This window comes from Tursiops truncatus, chromosome 10 (assembly GCF_011762595.2).
Source record: "Tursiops truncatus isolate mTurTru1 chromosome 10, mTurTru1.mat.Y, whole genome shotgun sequence".
NCBI lineage: Eukaryota > Metazoa > Chordata > Mammalia > Artiodactyla > Delphinidae > Tursiops > Tursiops truncatus.
In genome coordinates, this window is record NC_047043.1 from 65,172,643 (window position 1) to 65,191,174 (window position 18,532).

At 57.2% G+C, this 18,532-nt stretch overlaps 1 protein-coding gene across 5 annotated transcripts in view; it reads right to left on the reverse strand.

Annotated features, from left to right (window-relative positions):
• CACNA2D2 (calcium voltage-gated channel auxiliary subunit alpha2delta 2) overlaps positions 1–18,532 on the reverse strand; it is a 139,141-nt gene that overhangs the window by 22,307 nt on the left and 98,302 nt on the right. For all 5 annotated transcript variants that reach the window (XM_073811149.1, XM_033865030.2, XM_033865032.2 and 2 more), the window contains exons 4-5: positions 10,511–10,570; positions 2,699–2,743 (exon numbers count right to left, since the gene is read on the reverse strand). In XM_073811149.1, the coding sequence (XP_073667250.1) occupies positions 2,699–2,743; positions 10,511–10,570 (105 nt within the window). The remainder of the gene's footprint in view (positions 1–2,698; positions 2,744–10,510; positions 10,571–18,532) is intronic.

Sequence of the window (18,532 nt, forward strand, 5' to 3'; positions counted from 1 at the left end):
GCGCCCCTGCCCACCACCACAGGCTGGCAGGAGTGGGTCTGCGACTATAGTGTTGATGCCGCAGCCGAGGTGGGGGGTGGGCAGGCACAGGTGCAGGTGTGCAAGGGGGAAGGGAAGATGGAGGTAGAAAGTGAAGGGGAAGATGAAGAAAAGCCGGATGGGGAGGCGAGGAGAGATGGAGAGCCACGCGAGGTAGGCGCAGAGCTGGGGGTCTTTGTGCCCTGGGAGGAGGGAGTATAAGCAGCTGAACCAGCCACATGTTCCCTCGCTGCCCCTCAACGCCCCTGTGACCACCTTCAGCACCAGGCTCAGCTCATTTCCTCTCCCCAGTGGATCTCACGTGACGGCCGACCCCACTGCTCACTGGGTCCTGGTCACACCCCTCATGTTCCTGCCGCCAGGCTGTCTGTCTGGGGAAAGGGTGATCGTGCCTCCCCACCCAGCCAGCTGTGCTCTCCTCCCCCAGGGAGTGCTCTGGGTGCACCCTCAGGCCTGGGGAATGAATTACTGCCTGGATGGTGGGTGCAGCTGGCTGGAGGGCCTGCAGCAAACACCCTTTTCATCTATCTCTTCAGTGGATTTTGTAACAGCAAAATCCAAGCCATCTACTGCCCTGCCATTGCCCCTCACCCAGTGTGCCACCCCTCTGCCCACCTCGGCACACCCTAGCCTCCTAGAAGCTCCTGGATGCTGGGTAAAGCTGGGGCAGGCAGCTGCTGAGCATGGAGGCCAGAGCAGGGAGCCGGCCGCCCCTGAGGTGTGAGCCACTCACGTTCTGCTGGGAGGAGGGGGAAGTGCGGAAGAAGAAAGCCCCCGAAATGTCAGCGGCAGATGAAGGGCGCTGGAAAATTTAATCTCCCAACTTTCCCAACTAATGTGACATTTGGATTCTGTTCTGATAAGCTATCAGCTGGCGAACTTTTTCCTTCCTTCTTTCCCTCCCTACCCCCACCTTCTGGCTGGTAATTTAAAAGTAAATGGTCTAGAAAGATCTCCAACTGTACCTCTGGCAAAGATTAAAAAAACAAAACAACGTAACAGACAGGAGAGTTGGGGAATGTGTGCGTGCTGATATTTATACTGGGGCTGGGAAGGCTGGGATTTTGGCCTAACTGACCCTGGCCCAGCCCCACCCGGGGTGAGTCTCCCTCCCTGTGCTGTCCCTAGCCCCCCCAGCAGATGTCCAAGGGGCTGGGGGCAGGGAGTCAATGATTTAGAGCCAGGAGTTGGGGGCTGCTGGGAGCAGGGAGTCCAGGGAGGGGGCTGGGTACCAGACTGGCCAAAGAGACCCCTCAGTGTCACCCCAACGCCCAGGGGCTTTGTACGGTGGGCAACTGCAGTCTCCTGGTTTATATTTAATGCACTGATTGCTAAAATTACAGCCCGCTGCTGAGGGGGGTAAGGAATTAGATTCAGGGTCTAATTAAAGGTTTGTTCTTCATTTGAATTTCAGATTCCAGCTTTAATTTTAGCAACTTCTCTGGGAGCCACGGAGGCTCAGCCAAGGGGGAAGCACACCTGCTTTAGCCCACCCACCCCGCCTTCTCTGCGGCCCTGCCTGCCTGCCCTCCTGACGGCTCACCAAGGCCAGCCTGGCACCACAGACCCGCTGCAGGAATCCCTTCCTGCCTGCCCACCTCTTGGTGCCACTGGATACCTCCTGCTCGCCCCAGGCAACCCCCCAGGCCAATAGGCCCAGGAGTGGGAGCCTAGCTGTTGGGTCTTCTGCACCAGTCAGCACAGGTGGGGCCCCAGAGACTGAGTTGTGACACCTCTGTTTACAGAGGAAATAACCAGGTTCAACTACTTTTGCCTCAAAAGCAGGCAGATGAATTTGGGCCTTGACAGGTTCACCAAAACAGTCTGTTCCATGTGCCCTGCACCCTCAGACACTCTTGTCTCCTCTGTAGACCCCCTCACACCCCAAATGGTCACACTTTCACGTGAGTCCTCTGGTGACAGGGACCTCTCTCTGTCACAGGGCCACCCAAGCAGACGTGAACCAGTCAGTGAGGCAGAAGAGCAGTGTAGCTCTGGGTTCTCCGGTCAGTCCCAGCACCACCACTTCCGGGGTGGTGACCCCTGATGAGTCAGAGCCCTCTCCTTCATCTGAAGAACAGGCACAGGGACTGGGCTGCCTCTACAGCTGGGGTGAGACTGACTTAGCCCAGGGCCAACACTGATCATGGGGCCAGGCCGTGGGGTGGTCAGCACGCGGAAGCCACTTTCCCCTCACCACAGGGAAGGGTACCTGCACTCACCTGAAACACACCTGCATCCCGGCCCCGCCTGCCTACCTCCAGGAAGCCCTCGCCACCTGCTCCCTCTCTGCCCTACTCTCACAGCACTCAGCATCCCTCTGTCCTCCCGATGCTGGTACTTGAACTGACCTAGGGGAGGAGGTCCAAGAGCCTCACCACCCTGCCCAGGGATGGGGCTGGGCCCGCCCCACACTGTACAGTGAAGCTGTGCCCCTTGGTGCCACAGAGACACGGCCCTGGAGGGGTCAGGGCCTCTAGGGAATTGTGAGAGGTGTAGGGCGGGGACCTGTGCACCACAACTCTGCAAGGCCAAGCTCAGAATGCTGAAGAGTGCTGAATCCTAACACTCATTTTACAGCTGAGGCCATGAGGTCCCAGAGAGGGGGGTGTGGCTCTGGCAGCTCCCCGTCCCTGCCAGCACGGGTGGGGGCACTTACCAGCTCAGCGTCGGCCTTGGCGTCGTAGTACACTATGTCTTCCTCCTGGTGGGGAAGAGATGCCTCATCACTCATGGTCTCCTGAGGTGCGGCCAGGACCCCCAGCTCTAAGGCCTGGAATGGTCCCCTCAGATTCCTCTGGGGCAGAGACCGCCCCCTTACCCATCCAGAGCTGCCATCCAGGGAGGGCTGGATGAGGCAGGCTGGATGCCCCACCCACACCCCAGCCAGACCGTCCTCAGGAGCTCTCACAGGCACCAGGAGGATGTGGTACCCCGGGTCGGTACCCCTGGGGCTCCCTGACTCTAGGATCAGGGTCTCTGCACTGCAGCCCTGCTGGGAGGTAGGGTTAGAGCCAGCCTATCTGCAGAGACTCTGGCTGAGGCAGTACCAAGGGAGAATTGAGGAAGATGGAAAAATAGAGCCGAGTCTGGGAAAGAGTGAAATAATGACTCGACACCGCATCTTCCAATTTCTTCTATTAAAAAGCCTGCTCATTACGAGCATGTACTTATTAATTATCTGTGATTTGTTGTGAAATGCAAGGGGGTTTACACAACAGGAGCGGGAGAAAACAAAGCCCGGCCCCTGTGCCTGCCTCCCAGCCCTCGCCTGCCTTTGCTAGCACCGCGTGTCCTGGCCTCGCCCGCCTGCCCGCCGCCTGGGTTCTCAGCCATCTGCACATCATAATCACCGGCCACCCCAGGGACCCGTAACACAAATGGGCTAATTTCATGTTTAATGATCTTTAATCAGAACTGAGCATGGCTGACAGCGGCTGCCAGAAGGTAAATCTGGTGCCATCAGGTGCCACCCGCTCAGGAGGGGCCACCCCACCCCTGCCTTGATAGGCCCTAAGGCCAGGACACAAGATAGGGCCACTGTCCGAGTCACCCTCCCCTGGTGCTCCTCAGCCCTGTTTTGTACAGCAAAAACCTGCAGCATGGCCCCGGAAGTCCCTTGTTCACTGGGAGCCTGTTTCTTTGTGGTCTGCAAATGGGGGTGATGACCAAGTGTGCTCCCAAGGGTCTGGCTGTAAAACAGCAAGCACAGAGCCAGCACTTACTCCACGGTGGGCCTCCCCTTGCCTGGGCCTGGCTGGGCCCCATGTGCTGTGTGATCGCAGGGCTGCACTGTTCCCTCTCTGAGCTCAGGCTCCTCATGGAGGGAGGGACTTAGCCTTGGTGACTGTCCAGGTGCTGGGTCTGAGGCCACGGTTTGAGGTGGTCGGTACCGGGGCTAGTCGTGGGGAACAGTCATGGGTTCTCTCCCACCAGAGGTCTGGGGGGTGCAGGCCACTGGCTGGACCTATGGGTATAGTCCAAGCATTCTGGAACATTGACTACAGGCCTGGCGCCATGCCTGGGCAAGACCACACCTCCTGATGACTGAAAGACCAAAGTTTCAGTCCTGTGAGGTATCTGCTGTGTCCAGCTAGGCCTCACACGCACTGCGGTACAGGGTTCTCCCAACAGCCCTATGACCCCGTTATACAGATGAGGAAGCTAAGGCAGGGATAAAAAAGGCGTTGCACCCCGGCTCCATTCTGCCTTCTCGACTCATCTCCAACCCCTCCCACACCTGCCCAACCACCAGTCCAGAGAGACTGGAGCTCAGGTGGGCCTGGGGTGGGGGTGAGGGCCGGGGCCCAGGATCCAGGGTGCTCAGCCTTTCCCTGGGCCCAGCTCTGACCCAAGCGCGTAATGAAAGCTGACATTACATCAAACACAATAAGGAGTTTCGGTTGATGAAGATCATTCCTGAACACACAAACCTATTAAACCGAGGGGAAAAAATATCAATTCAACACAGTCGCTGGCGAAAAGAAAATGTGATTTGTTATCTAAAAGGGGGTTATAAACACGGCTCTGATGCTCTTTCCCTCTGTAATGAAAATAGGCAGGCACAGTGGGAGGACTGCAGATTAGAACATAGGGCTTCACTCACCAACTTTTTAGGCAAATCTTCTGCAAGGGCGGGAAAGGGCATGGGTGATGGGTAGGGGTCGGTGGCTCTAGGCCTCCAGAGTGACCTTCACAGTGACCCTCCTCTGGGCTCTCCTCACAGACCATGCCTGGGTCCTGCCTGACCTGGGCTGTCCCTGGGACACCTGGCATTCACTTGGGCCACCCGTCCAGCTACTCCAATGGCTGCCTTTGTCCTGCTGTTTCATGGACTCAGTGGAGGATGAGATGTTGGTGCATCAGTGACACAGGGGGAATGTATCACACAGAAGGACTCTAGCCCCCCCCTTCAGACTGCAGGTGAGGCTCAGGAATCTGTATGCAGTCTCGGTGCCCCAGGGACTCGGATACACGTGGGCAGGACTCCTCCCTACCTCTCCCATCTGGAGAGGGCCCATGTCCCTTCTTGGTAGAGAGTGGCATTAGCTATGGATGGTGGCACGCACGGTCACATGTGTGAAAATACATTGTAAACCCAGCTGTGGTCGCTATGTTTGATATGATGTGGAGCTGGGGACGGGGCAGGATGGGACCATTAGGGTCTGGTAGGAGGGTCCCTGGAAAGGCCTCTGTGTCTGCTTTGGGCTGCAGGTGCCCCAGTGTCCACCACTAGTGCCCTGTCTCCGGGACACAACAAAGAGGTGGTACCACCTAGCGATTATGTGCAGGGGACTTGGCAAAGGGTCCTGGCCTCAAATCCTGACCTGAACATGTGAGCTCTGGGATCTTGAGCAGTGAGTGAAGACTGAGGCTGAAGCCTCACAAGTCCCTGTGGCCCCTTGAGGACTCCTGGAGGTCACCTCCATCTCACCGATGAGGCAAGGGTGCCTGCTAAACCCTTCAGCCTCAGTAAGGCTTTACCTCAGGGTTTTGATTTTCCACTTGTAAAATCAGAATGATGATGCTAGGACAGGGAGTGAGGCCTCTCCAGAGGTTCGGGACAACCCAACCCAACCCATGAGCGGCCCCCTTAAGCCTGTAACTTCACAGGCCCCAGGAGGGGTCTGAATGTGGAAGAAACCCTCTGGTTGGGGTGAAACGTGTGTCCTTAACGTCCAGGGTACACACCTCTGACACCCCCTCCATTACGTGGTATTTTAGGGGCCATTTTGCACAAACTGGGCAGGGAGTGGGGGGAATCACCCCCTCTGAACTCACACACATGCCTCCCCGCAAAGTGGATTTCTGTGCATATATGACACATGAGGAGTGGGGCTAGGGGGCCCACACGGCCCTTGTATAGATGACACACACACTCTCCTTAGCTGCAGCTGAGCCCAAGAGAGAGCATGAGGGATGCTGGCAGGTGGGCAGCAGGGTGAGGAAGTGAGAGTGGGGTGAGCATGGGGAATAGCAATTGGCAACTACGTTTGGTGCCATGGAAGGCGGCTGCTGTGGCTTGGTCAGACCTGACTGCCACTTGCTCACCAGGCCCCTGTGCAGGACCCAGGCAGCTACCCGGCTGAGGATGCTTGGCCTTCCTGCCCTGGCTCACTGCCAGCCCAGCTCAGCCAGCAGGACTGTTTCTGAGAGAGCCGTCTGTCGCCGGCTTGGGCAGAGAGGCAGGCAGCAGGCCCTGTGGCTGGGGCAGACCTCGGGCCGGGGAGCCACCTGTCCTGTCCAGCCGGCTCCTTGGCCTGGCCCAGCCTTCGCAGCCTTCTCTTTAGGTTCCCAGGCAGAGCTATGTCTCCCATTAGACTCCCAGGGCAGGGCTTTGTCTCCTGCAGGCCCTAGGGCTGGCACTGAGGCCCTGGAACCAATGGCCTCTCCTGCCTCCCCGACCCATGCCCTGGCCCAGTTCCTCCTTGGTGGCCGTCTGGATAGCAGATAATGCTGGCACAACGAGGTGCTGGCACCAGGCACAGTGTCCGGCAGGCGGGCCATCTTCATCCACCCTAAGTGTTATGGGCACCAAAGCACCTGCTGCCTGTCTACAGCGGCCATGGGAGGTGCTGCCTGCTAACAAGGGCCGTGGTGTCCAAGGGCTGCAGCCAGGGCTGTGGCTACAGGTTCGCTACCCTTGCCATGGCAAGGAGTGTGGGGTCATGACCTGGGAGTAGGGAGAGGAGCACGGCTTCACATCCAGATATTTTTCCCTCACTCTCTTGTCTCTCTTGACCTTGCAGACTCCAGGATCCCCCAAGTCCCTGGGCTGGTGTCAATGGTGTGATTGTGTGTGTGTGTGTGTATGTTTGTGTGTATGTGTGTACACCATTGCCCGTTTCTCAGAGGTCTGCACGCAAACCTACTGTGTGCTATTGACACAGGCAGGGCCACACCCTACTGATCATGTAGTGGATTCCAGTCTGGCCCCATGGGTCAAGGGTTTCCTCTGTGCCCAGAACTGCTGACTGCCATCCTCCCCATCTCAGAGATAAGAAGACTGAGGCCCTGGTCACTCTGTCCACAGGGTACCTGGCTGGGCACATGGACAGGTGATGGGCAGCACTGAGTCAGGCTCAACTGCTTCTGGCCAAGAGAAGCCAGATGGGGCAGACAGATGAGCCCACTGGGCCACTGGCCTGGGGGAGCATGCACTGGGAACCATCTGTGATGGGGGCACCAAAGGCGGGTGCTGTGGGCAGTGGGGGCTAATCCTAGAGTTGTGACCAGAAAGAGGAGCTCTAGGGAGTTAACTGCAGTGGGAGGTGTTGCCCTTCTGAAGGAGGTAAGGGTATTCCTAAGAAGGCCTGGCTTGTGTAAAGGGCCTGAGCTTGTCACTGGGTGTGCTCCTGAATGCTGGGAAGGAACATGACTCCTTATCTGTCACCTCCTGAACGTTGTTGGCAAGGACATAGTTTCAAGGGTGGGTGGTATGCCTTCAAGGGACAAAACACCATCCTTTCTGCAGCCTGAAGTCCCCATATCCCCCCTGGCATGGACAGTCTGCACCCTGGCAGCTCTCCCTGGCAGCCCAGGCAGGGCTGGCTGGCAAGTCAGCTAATGGGCCCATCATTAGCACTGATGCCTTTTAGCCCGGCTGCTGGGCAGCTCAGCACTCCTGGGGAAGAGAAGGGCCCTGACCTTGCAGCTGGAAAGGAGGGGGCGCCTACAGCTCCACTCTGCCCAAGATACCTGTGGGACAGACAAACAGGTAGACTAATGGACTGGTGGGGGTGGGCAACAAGCATCAGGCAAACACGGCTGGGCCCAGCTGGCCCTGTGGTCACACCCATAGCTGGGGGCATCTCAGGTCAAGCCAGGGGATGGGGCCAGCAGAGTCCTCTCCTGCCTTAGGACAGAAGCACCCAGAGCCTATGGGCTGGTGTGGCCAGAGATGCACCCATACCATCACCAACTTGCACCTACATGGCCTGATGTGTGGACCGACCCTTTGACACATCACACCTGAGCTGACAGATAGCCCCCCGACACCAGCTGGTCGTTTGCCAAATGGGGAAACTGAAGCCCAGAGAGGGGTGAGCCCTTGCTGGGTCCCGCAGGGACTGTGACCCAGTGTGCAGGGAGTGGGTCCTCAAGTAGCACCGTCTCAGCATCTCCTGGACACCCTGAGACCTGGGCCTTCCTTCCCGGTAGGCCCCCGTGGTGCCCACCCGGCCTGCGATAAGCCGTTTCTGTCTTGGAGTAGCTGAAAATCAGGGGTCAGGGGTCCAGTAGGATGGTCCTTGGAAATCTTGGGTTTTCTGCAGAGTCAGGGAGAAAAAACCGGTTTGGGGCCGAGGCAGCCTCTTCGTCTTCCTGTTTGGGGCCTACACTGGGAGGGAGAGAAAGCCAGGCCGAGGGCTTTCATTCCCTTATTTCCTGATTCCTTCATTCCCTCTCCTGTGCCTGCTCTGCGTGTCTGTCCTGGGTGGGGAGGGGAGGAAGCAGATACATCAGAAACAAAAGAAGGGACAGAGCGGGAGCCAAGGGTTCTGGATTCCCAGAAGGTGGAGGGGCTGATGGGCTGGGGAGCAGGAGCAGCCTCACTGGGAAGAGGCAAGACAAGCTGGGCTTCAAAAGGAGGAACGGGGGCTTCCCTGGTGGCGCAGTGGTTGAGAGTCCACCTGCTGGTGCAGGGGACACGGGTTCGTGCCCCGGTCCGGGAAGATCCCACATGCCGCGGAGCGGCTGGGCCCGTGAGCCATGGCCGCTGAGCCTGCGCGTCCGTGAGAGGCCCGCGTACCGTAAAAAAAAAAAAAAAAAAAAAGGAGGAACGGAGGGCATTCTGGGTGGAGAGATCAAGAATGGGCCTGGAGTGAGGTGTTCGGTGTGGCTGGAGCACAGGAGGAGGGGAGGGAGGAGGCAGGTTGACGAGAGAGGCAGGGACAGCCAGATCCTGGGGCCTTGAGCGCAGGCTCAGGCTGGGCATTGCAGGGAGTCGCCAGGGTGAGGTTATTTGCAGGTGGGGGCACATCCAAGTGGCCAGGGAGTGCAAATGGAGGCTGCTGTGTGTATTTCTGATCAAGAGGCTGAGGAGGCACGGTGGCCCAGGGATGGGTTTGTAGTGCTGGAATGGGGAGAGAGAAAAAACCCAGCCCCCAGCTCCCAGGGAGGGAGGATCGGTCCAGGGAGTCGTTAGTTCATTAATGTGTTCACTGTAAACAATCATCTGTTACCCACAACTCCATGTGAGCTCCCTGAGGGCAGCACCCAGCACCCACCAGGCAGCAAAGGAAGAGTGCTATGGTGTGCGTCAGGGTGGCCTGGGGGGATGGGGACTGGGGAGAAGGAACAGGTTTAGGGGGCCTGCATCATAGGCATGCACCCCCTGGCACCTGACGGCACAGCTGTGAGACTCTGCCCCCAACAGGTGACCTCAGGTAGGTCTAACCACTCTGTGCCTCAGGGTTCTCATCAGTTAAGTAGGGATAATAATCCCTCCTGCCTCCTAGAGGTGCCAGGCTCAGAGCTGGAGTGAGTCAAGGCCTCCCCCGTCCCCCTTATTGGCCCCTGGGTGCCAGGGGGCAGCTCTTGGTGCCTCTCCCTGCATTTAGCACAGAGACCACTGGGAGGCGTGGCCCACATGCCTGAGCGGCTGTGGAGGACACAGCGAGCCCTGCCAACTGGTCTGGTCCCCGAGGGTTCCGTCATCCTTGGCATCGGGGGTTTCCTGAGTCTGGGAGGAACGCTGCCTCAGTCTCTCTTCTGGTTTACTGTTATCCTTTGACAGGAAAGGTGCAGGTGTGTCCAGTCTTGCCCAAATCAAACGCAAGCTGCCTGAATATGTGAGCCACCTGGGTGTGCGGCTGGGGCTCAATGAGGCTTTCCTTCTCTCCCCCACATTCTGGGCCCTTCTGTCCTCAAAAAGAGTCCTGCTCCCAGCTTCTCACGCGGCCACTTGCTCCGCGCCCGAGCCCCTTCTGAGCTTTGCTGGCGGAAGGAGAGGATTTAGTGGCTGTGACAGTCTGGTCCCCGATCCCAGCCTGGCAGCCTTCTGGAAGACAGGCTGCTGCTCGGGGAAGTCTGGGAAGGGGATAGGGTCCCTTTCCCCCAGCATCTCTTTCAGGTCAGTGTATTAAAGTCTGGGAAGTCCTGGAGTCAAGAGGCCTCTCTGCCCCAGGGGCTGTCCAAGGAGTCTGTGCACCTCCTTAACCACCAAGGGGATGCCAACTTTTGGGGAGCATCATTTCAGAGTAGCCTATGTGCTCATGGGGGACTCCATAGCTCCTCTGGGAGCTGGGAGTGGAATGAGAGGTTCATATCTGCACCCTATGTCCCAGCACCAAGGGGAGCCTCAAATGTTTGCTGAACATTGGGCAAAGGTTCCCGGCTCCACCCCACAGAGCCCTTGGTGCCCTTCCAGTGGGTCTGGGCAGCCTCCCTCTCCCTCTTCCCCTGCATGCACATCCACCCTTGCTGCGGGTGGGCAGGTCCTAGGGGCTGGGGAGGGCACTGCAGTTCTTACCTTGATGTTGTCCTGCCAGCGGTGGGCCTTCTGGAAGTTCTCTGCAGCGTCAGCCAATCTCTGAGGGACAGAGCACAGCGAGGTCAGAGACTGAGGAAGGTCTGTGCCCAGCCTAAAGCCTTCTCCATCCCCAGCAGTCCCTGGGGCCAGACTGGCTCAGGGACTCCCTGGACATCGTGCCAGACTCTCAGAGATTCCTTGATCCCAGACATTCTCCAGCTTGCTCTGTGGGCCCTTCCCCCACCCACATCGGGCTCCTACAGGAAAGGTGAAGCCTGCACAGACCTGAGTGGCATCTCCATGGGACTCCCTGGACTTCAGCCACATTTCCTGCCCACAGGAAGGCAGGGGGACCCCTGAGGCATATTAAGACCCAGGCCCTGGAGCCAAGCCCACTGACACTCTCTACTAGCTACAAACCAGTGTCACCCCAGCGTCAAGAGGAAGGCCTTCCCCAGCCAAAGAGGAAATGCCACAAGTGACAGAGTGCCTCGCTGATGCACCTTTGCCCCCAGCTTGCTCAGGGCCCAGAAGGAGGTGCCCACAGCCCACCTCTGCCCACCCAGACCTGTCCCCACTGTCCCTGTCCTGGCTTCCTGAGCCCCCTCCCAGCAGGGCTCTCTAAGCCTTCTGTCCGCACAAGCCTGGTCCATCCTTTGGTGCTGGTTCCTGTGGCCTCCTCCACTGAGGCCCCTGTGCCTGTGAGCACAGCTGCGTCTGTCCATCCCACACCTTGTTACCCAATACACCTAGTGCCAGACTGTGCTGATGTGTGGAGATATGGCAGAGCCAGCCCTGCCCTCCCACAGTTCAGAGGAGAAAACAGACATAACCAGGCAGAATAACTAGGGCAGGACTAGCTGAGGTGCTTTGGGAAGCTCAGCATTGTGGGAACTTGGGAGGTCAGGGAAGGCTTCCTGGAGGAGGTGCTGGAAACTCGCTACCCTTTGGGCCTGAATCCTGACCCAGAGATTCTTACTTTGTGCCTCCGTAGATCCTGTCCCTTTAGGAAGTCTTTTTTTAAAATTAATTAATTAATTAATTTTTATTTTGGGCTGCGTTGGGTCTTCATTGCTGCGTGCGGGCTTTCTCTAGTTGCAGCGAGCGGGGGCTACTCTTTGTTGCGGTGCACAGGCTCCTCATGGCGGTGGCTTCTCTTGTTGTGGAGCATGGGCTCTAGGCACACAGGCTTCAGTAGTTGTGGCACACAGGCTCAGTAGTTGTGGCTTGTGGGCTCTAGAGCACAGGCTCAGTAGTTGTGGTGCACGGGCTTAGCTGCTCTGCAGAATGTGGGATCTTCCCGGACCAGGGCTCAAACCCTTGTACCCTGCATTGGCAGGCGGATTCTTAACCACTGCGCCACCACGGAAGTCCCCCTTTAGGAAGTTTTGAGGCTCCTGAGGACAGGACTGAGCCTGGCCCTCTAGGGCCTCCTGCAGAGCTGAGTGCAGTGAAGTCCTGTTCATCATAATGATGACTGTCACCCTGAACTGATCATCTGCTGCATCCAAGCCCTCCCCCAGGCCAGGGACACATCACGTGTACCTGTCACCATTCACAACGTGCTTGACGTGTCCTCCTCAGATGAAGGTACCCAGCACAGAGGTGGTGAGCAGCCTGCCTAAGGTCACAGAGGAGCTCTGGGTTGGGCTGGGGCCCTCACCACCAAATTTGCCTTGCCCAGCCCATGACCAAAGTCCGAAGGTATGCTCCACAGGGCCCACCATGCCTGGGGAGGAAAAGAGTAGCTCGTGGTGTGGAAGGGGCTCTGGTCCCCAACTCCCCGCCCTATTTGACCCCATGAGTGGAGCAGTAGGGTCCTGCCTTCTGGCCTCCAGCCCCCACTCAGAGGGCCCTGCCCCCTTGGTATTCAAGACAAACACTCCCATCCATCAGTCCAGGCCTGATGGCTTATGGGCACAAGAGGGGAAATTCTAAAATAAAGCCTGGCAGCTGCCCATTGGGGGAAATGGGAGACCAGCTTTTCCTCCCTTCTAGAGTGGAACAGTGTGGTGGGGGCCTGGTGGGACTCCCTGTAGAGCCGCAGCCTCCACTCGCTGGGCAGGATGCCACCTCTGGCTGTTAGAAGGGCTGTGCAGAGCTATCCCTACTCCCGCTGGGCCTGGCTCCCCCTCCTCCTCAGGGCAAAAGCACTGAATGCTGGGAAGGCTATGAGGCTGGGGGACCTGGGGGCAGGGTGGGAAAGTCAAACTCCCTCACTTCACATTGCTGAGACCCTCCTGCCACCCCCACCCGTCTTTTTTGCAGGTTTTGTCCTCTGCCCACCTGTTACTGCAGTGACTGCTTGGGTGGGCCCTACCCCAATAATCCAGCTTCAGGAACCATAGGCCTCTCTTCTCCCAGATGGCTCTCAGGTCTTGCCTCCAATCCTGGCCCCTCCTGAGCTCCTGGATACCTTTCTGGGGTAACCCTTAGGCCCACCAGAGCTTACAACACCCCCCCTTAGAATGAGCCCCTCCACCCTGTGACCACTGCCCCTACATCCCACCCTTAGTGTTCTTCACACCACCTTACTGATCATCCCCAGCCCAGGCTCCTGCGTCCTCTCTTGCTCTTCGTCATCCTTCTCCACACAGCAGCTGCAGCCTTCAAAATGTGGATCCTGGGGCTTTCCTAAGGCCCCAGGAGCCCCCCTGTGCCCAACTCCTGCCCCTCCCTTTCCATCCTGGGTCCTCCTCTCAGCCTAAACCACAAACACCCCCACCCAAGCCCGACCCCGATGGGTCCTGATTCACAAGCTGGCAGTGCCCTTCCGCAGAGGACATTACTGTGTGACACACACGGTTAACAACACTTGTCACTCCTGTTAATGGAGCACTGACCATGCGAGCTCGGCACCAGGCCTGGAATGGAGTGTGGGAGCCCAGGGAACATCCCCTGGGGCTGCATCTTGAGGGGTGAGTCTCAGGCAGTCACTGGATACCCCTTTTCCTTGCCCAGTGGCCCAACACCTTCCCAGGGATCCAGACCCTTCTCAGAGTGGGCCTGGAGCCATTGCCACTTCATGGACGATGAGGCTGGGACACATGTGGGAACAACCGGATCAGGTCCCTTGCCACAGAAAAGCCACACGGTTGATAGGGTTGCAAACACCAAACAGACACTAGTTGAAGTCTCCAAACTGGGCCATGGCCTTGAGGAGCTGTCCTCTCCAGCCCCTACCTCCCCCGCTGGCCAGCGGATGCCAGCTCCTTCACCCTTCAGGACTTAGGTCTGACCCTGGGATTCACAGGCCTCAGGAACATGGGGGCTGATGGCCCCTCAGGCTCGCTAGCCTAGTGGCCAAGGTGAGGGAGACCAGGGAGGGAGGGCCCCAGCCTCCAGCCTCCTTGAACTCATGGAGTCCCATGGGCTCAAAGGCCCGGGTCAGCCCGCTGACTCGTGAATAACGGAGTTGCAATAGCCACAGCGAAAGGATTACTTTTAATCCTCAGTAATGATCAAGCCATTATTATTTTTTCGGTGTTACAGATCAATCAGTCCGTCCCCAGGCACCGGACGTGTGGAAACTGCTAAATCCACAGGCCTGGTCGTGCGGGAGGAAGGGCTGAGGCAGCTGAACGGGGGGGTGGTGGATGGGGCAGTCTGTGGCTGCACGCGGTCCCTCAGGCCTGAGGGTGAGAGGGAAGAGGACGGGAATACACATGGCACGCACGAGGGGCCCCAGGTGGGGATCAGAGCTTGGACCCTGGAGCCTTGGGTTCAGACCCCAGCTTCCCCCTCCAGCTCTCAATTTCCTGCCTATAAATTAGAAGTAGTAACCTTACCCACGCAGAGGGTAGTTAGGTTCTTGGCAGCCCCCTTGCTCCAACTGCCAGTAGCTGTCCATAAAGCCCAGTGCCCTGGTGTTTCACTTGCTGGCTCTAAGCACACAAGCCTTTTGCCCACCTCTGGGCCTTCCTGGCATCCACTCTTTCTGCTTGGGATGTGCTCCCCATCATCTCAGTCAGTGCTATCAGACTGTCACCTCTTCTGGAAGCCTCCTATTGCCCTTGTCCTGTCCATGGGCTCCCCTCCCCTCTGCCAGGCACTCAGACTTGTGCTCCTGTCTTCACAGAGCCCACAACAGTCAGGCCTGCTCGGGGCTGGCTGGGAGACTGCTCACAGCCCTGCCTCTGCCTCTGCCCTGCCCCGAGGTTCATCCTCCTTCCGCTTCCCTCCCACCTCCCCCAAGTCCTCCTGATGGCCTGGGGGAGACAGGATGGGGAAGGACACTGAGATCCAGAAGTAAAGGGAGAACCTACAAAGACTCCTAGCAGGGCAGGGGCAGCAGTGGGAACATGGCTCACTTCATCTCAGGGCTCCTGCCTGCCTGGGGGAGATGTGCTCTGTTCCCATCCCTGACCCTGAATGCTTGTTCCCTGGGACCAGCTCCCTGCTCGGGCTCTGGGCTCTGCTCTCAGAGCCAACTGCAGTCTCTGGCTCTCCTGCTACCAGGCCCCTGCACATTCCGCTCCCTCCTTGTGCACTCCTGCCCAGACTCCTCCAGCCTGTTTCCCTCACCCTTGAGGCGTTAGCTTAGACCCCATTCTCCTCCTAACCACTTCCTGACCCATGGCAGGCTCCCATCTCTCCCCATCATGGAACTTAGAGAACCCTCTGCTTTTCCCCTTGAGCTGAGCTTGGTGGGCACTGTATCTGGCAGCTATCAAGTTTACAGTAACCTGGCCCCTGGCATGTAGTAGGTACACAATGAACATCTGATAAATCAAAGTCAGAATGTCTCTGATCCTGGGTAAAGGCTTGAGTCTGGACCTGCCTGGTCAGCTGTGTGACCCTAGGTGTGTGGTTTAACCTCTCTGAGACTTTTTCTTCATCACATCCTGGAGGGTGAGGGCTGCCTATGAAGGTGATGCTACGAAGTTGCTGATGGTGGCTTGCCTGGCCTGCGATGTCTCCATCAGGGCCAAGGCGTTGGAGGGAACTGTGGTGGGACTGCTGAGCAGGGCTGCTCACGGCTAAGTCAATTACGATAACAGCGGGCATTTCAGAGGCAATTATCAGAGAGTTTCACTTAACAATCAATTTCCCTCAGCTCCGGAAACTGTTCTTACGGGAAAGGGCAAGAAAGAGGAGGACTGGGCTGTGGACAAAGCTCCCCTGGGGGAGCAACCCCCTCTACAGACACCTTTGAATTTCACTAAGTTCAAAGTCTCTCAATTGCTCTGGAGCTGAGATAGACCATGACCTAAGATAAGGGACCTGAGGCCACGGTGGCTGCCCCTCAGAGGCCAACACCTGGAGGATAAGGCCCCCCCGGAGGAGCGGGGCTTGGGCCTGGTGGGTTGGAGCCCTCAGGCTTCTCCACTCCATCCTCTTTGAGGTCCCACTCCTCCCCCCAGGTTGGTGACCCCACTTCTCCTTGGCCTCCTCCCTTCATCCCCCTCACCTGGAGCCCCACCCACCCACCCAGTGCTCGCCTAGCCTGAAAGGGTCTGGGGAGTAACTACCCATCAAACAGGATTTGTTTTGTGCAGCCCAGAGGGAAAGATTGAATGAGTTTTTTGGTCTTAATTGGTTATAGCTACTTTCTCTTCCAAGAGGTTATGAGAGGCTTAGGATAAAAGGCCCTGAACCCATGAGGCACAGGATATTGAGATATGTGCCAATGGGGGCTGAGCCTGGCAGAAGCTGTGATGGGGGCTCTGAGGTAGAGGTTGGGGGCAGCAAGCCCAGAGTAAAGTCCTAGCACCAAGTAGGTGCCCCAAGAACACCGCCAGAGGGTTGCAAAGAAGGTAATGATGACAGGATGATACCAGACACTTCCCCTGTAATTACCCTGAGCTGACTGGTGCAGTTAATCCAACGGCAGGTGGAAGACTGTACCTCTTCCTCACCCTCCCCACCCCACCCCTAGCAAGACACCTAAGAGGTGGCTTTTTTTTTTTTTTTTTGCGGTACGCGGGCCTCTCACTGCTGTGGACTCTCCCTTTGCGGAGCACAGGCTCCGGACGTGCAGGCTCAGCGGCCATGGCTCACGTGCCCAGCCGCTCTGCGGCATGTGGGATCCTCCCGGACTGGGGCACGAACCCGTGTCCCCTGCATCGGCAGGCGGACTCTCAACCACTGCGCCACCAGGGAAGCCCAAGAGGTGGATTCTTTTGTTCCCCGTTCTGTAAGGGGACTGAGCATTAGTGCCACTGCCCCAGGCTCCTGGTGAGGAAGTGGTGGAGGGAGCATCAGTAGGCCTACCAGCAGTGTTGGATGCCGAATGTTCCAGGGAAGGATCAGGTCTGGCCAGGTGGGGCGTGGCTGGTTGGGCTCAGGTGTTCCTTACCTGTTTCCCAGAGTGGTTCCTTTGCCCTTTCCCCAGGAGAGGGGATCAGTAACTGGACTCTCAGATGCTGCTCTGAGCCAATCCCCCCCATCCTTGGTGTCACTGGACCCAGTCCCTGGGAAGGGGTAAGCACCAGGGTGCCCAGAAGCCCCTGCCCAGCACAGCACTGCCACCACTGCCACCCTGCTTCCCTCCCCACCTGTGGGCCCTGTATTAACTCTGTATTGTGTACTGATAGATACTAAATGCAGATTTCCAATTTTCAGAGCAGTTATGGTCTAATGAGTAAATAATATACATATTTCAAACTGTCTAAAAAACATATCTGCATAATCAAAATATCTGCATAATAATGAAGCAAGATGCAGTTCAGCAAGGAAGGCACTGGAGCCCCAGGGCTGACAATAGGGCAAGATGCACAGGCAAGTGAGGAGTCCTGGCCCTGTGGGTCCATTCTTCCTGCCACCTCAGCCTGAATGGGTGTTTGTCTGTCTGTCTACTGCCTTCTTCAAGCAGGTTCACCCATGGTCAGGGACCAGGAGAATCCTAACTTGGCCCTGTTCCTGCACAACTTGTGCCTGGGAAAGGTGCACGTGTGGGCAGACAGTGCCTGCTATGTGAGCGATGGGTATCCTGATGCCTCTGACTGCTCAGAGCTTTATGGGCACAACCTCACTCACCACAACCTTCTGAAGGCGGTCCTGTCCTGATCCCCATTTTACTGGGTTCTGAGGGGTGAAGAGAAGTGCACCAGTGTGGGCAGAGCAGGCTGACAGGACCCATGACTTTTGTATGGCAGGTGATGAAGAGGTTGGTGGCTTTGCCTTCCGGTCAAATGTGCTGCCGACACTGGCACCTCCTGGGCAGCACCAGCACTCAGCCTTCTGGTGAGCCCTCCCGCCTTCTCCACCCCTTCTCTCCAAAGTCCCTTCTTTCACCCCCTTCCTGCATCCATCCACACAGGACACACCTGGCTCCTGTCCCACAACACATCTGACCTACGCTTTCTGTATTAACCGTGCTTCCAGCTTAAAGATGAAACAACCACCGGAACAGATGAAAAACAAACAAACAAACACCCAAAACCCGGACCAAAATTCTAGCAACCGAAACTGCAGGGAAAACAACAAACACTCCTAGCTGCAAAGGGTGCCTGGTGGAGGGGGGAGCCATCACGTGAGGCCCACGCTGTTGTTAGCAGCGACAGGCGCCCTGACCTTTTCCCTCACCAGCCACACGTGTTCTCCACGAGTTGATAAAAAAATTAAAATGGAATTTTTTCTTAAAAAAAAAAAGGTCAGAATACATGTAACAGGGAAAAACTCATTCGAGTTGTTCCCCTCTGGAAGGGGCACCCATCTCTCCAGCCCCGGGCCTGGGCTTGCTCACTCCCTGTGGGCTCCCTGGCCTTGGTTATCGATTCCTGTGCCCGCTCTGTCCCTGCCTGCAAGGGGCAGCCTGTGTTTTAATTTCCCAGGAAAAATATGAAGAAGTGAGGGTTGGCTTGTGATGAAGATGGAGATGCAGCTGGGGAACCTGGTGTCCAGAGGCTTGAATTTCAGACCAGACAGGATCATTCTGCTCAACCAAGGGCAGCTGCTAGCTTATATTTTGCCATGGGAGGACTTTTAAAAAATCCACTCTGTCCTATTACTGGTATGTAACCCCAAAGTGGACATTTTCACATCAGGAAAAGGAAAGCCATGTGCTCTGAGATGCTCCTT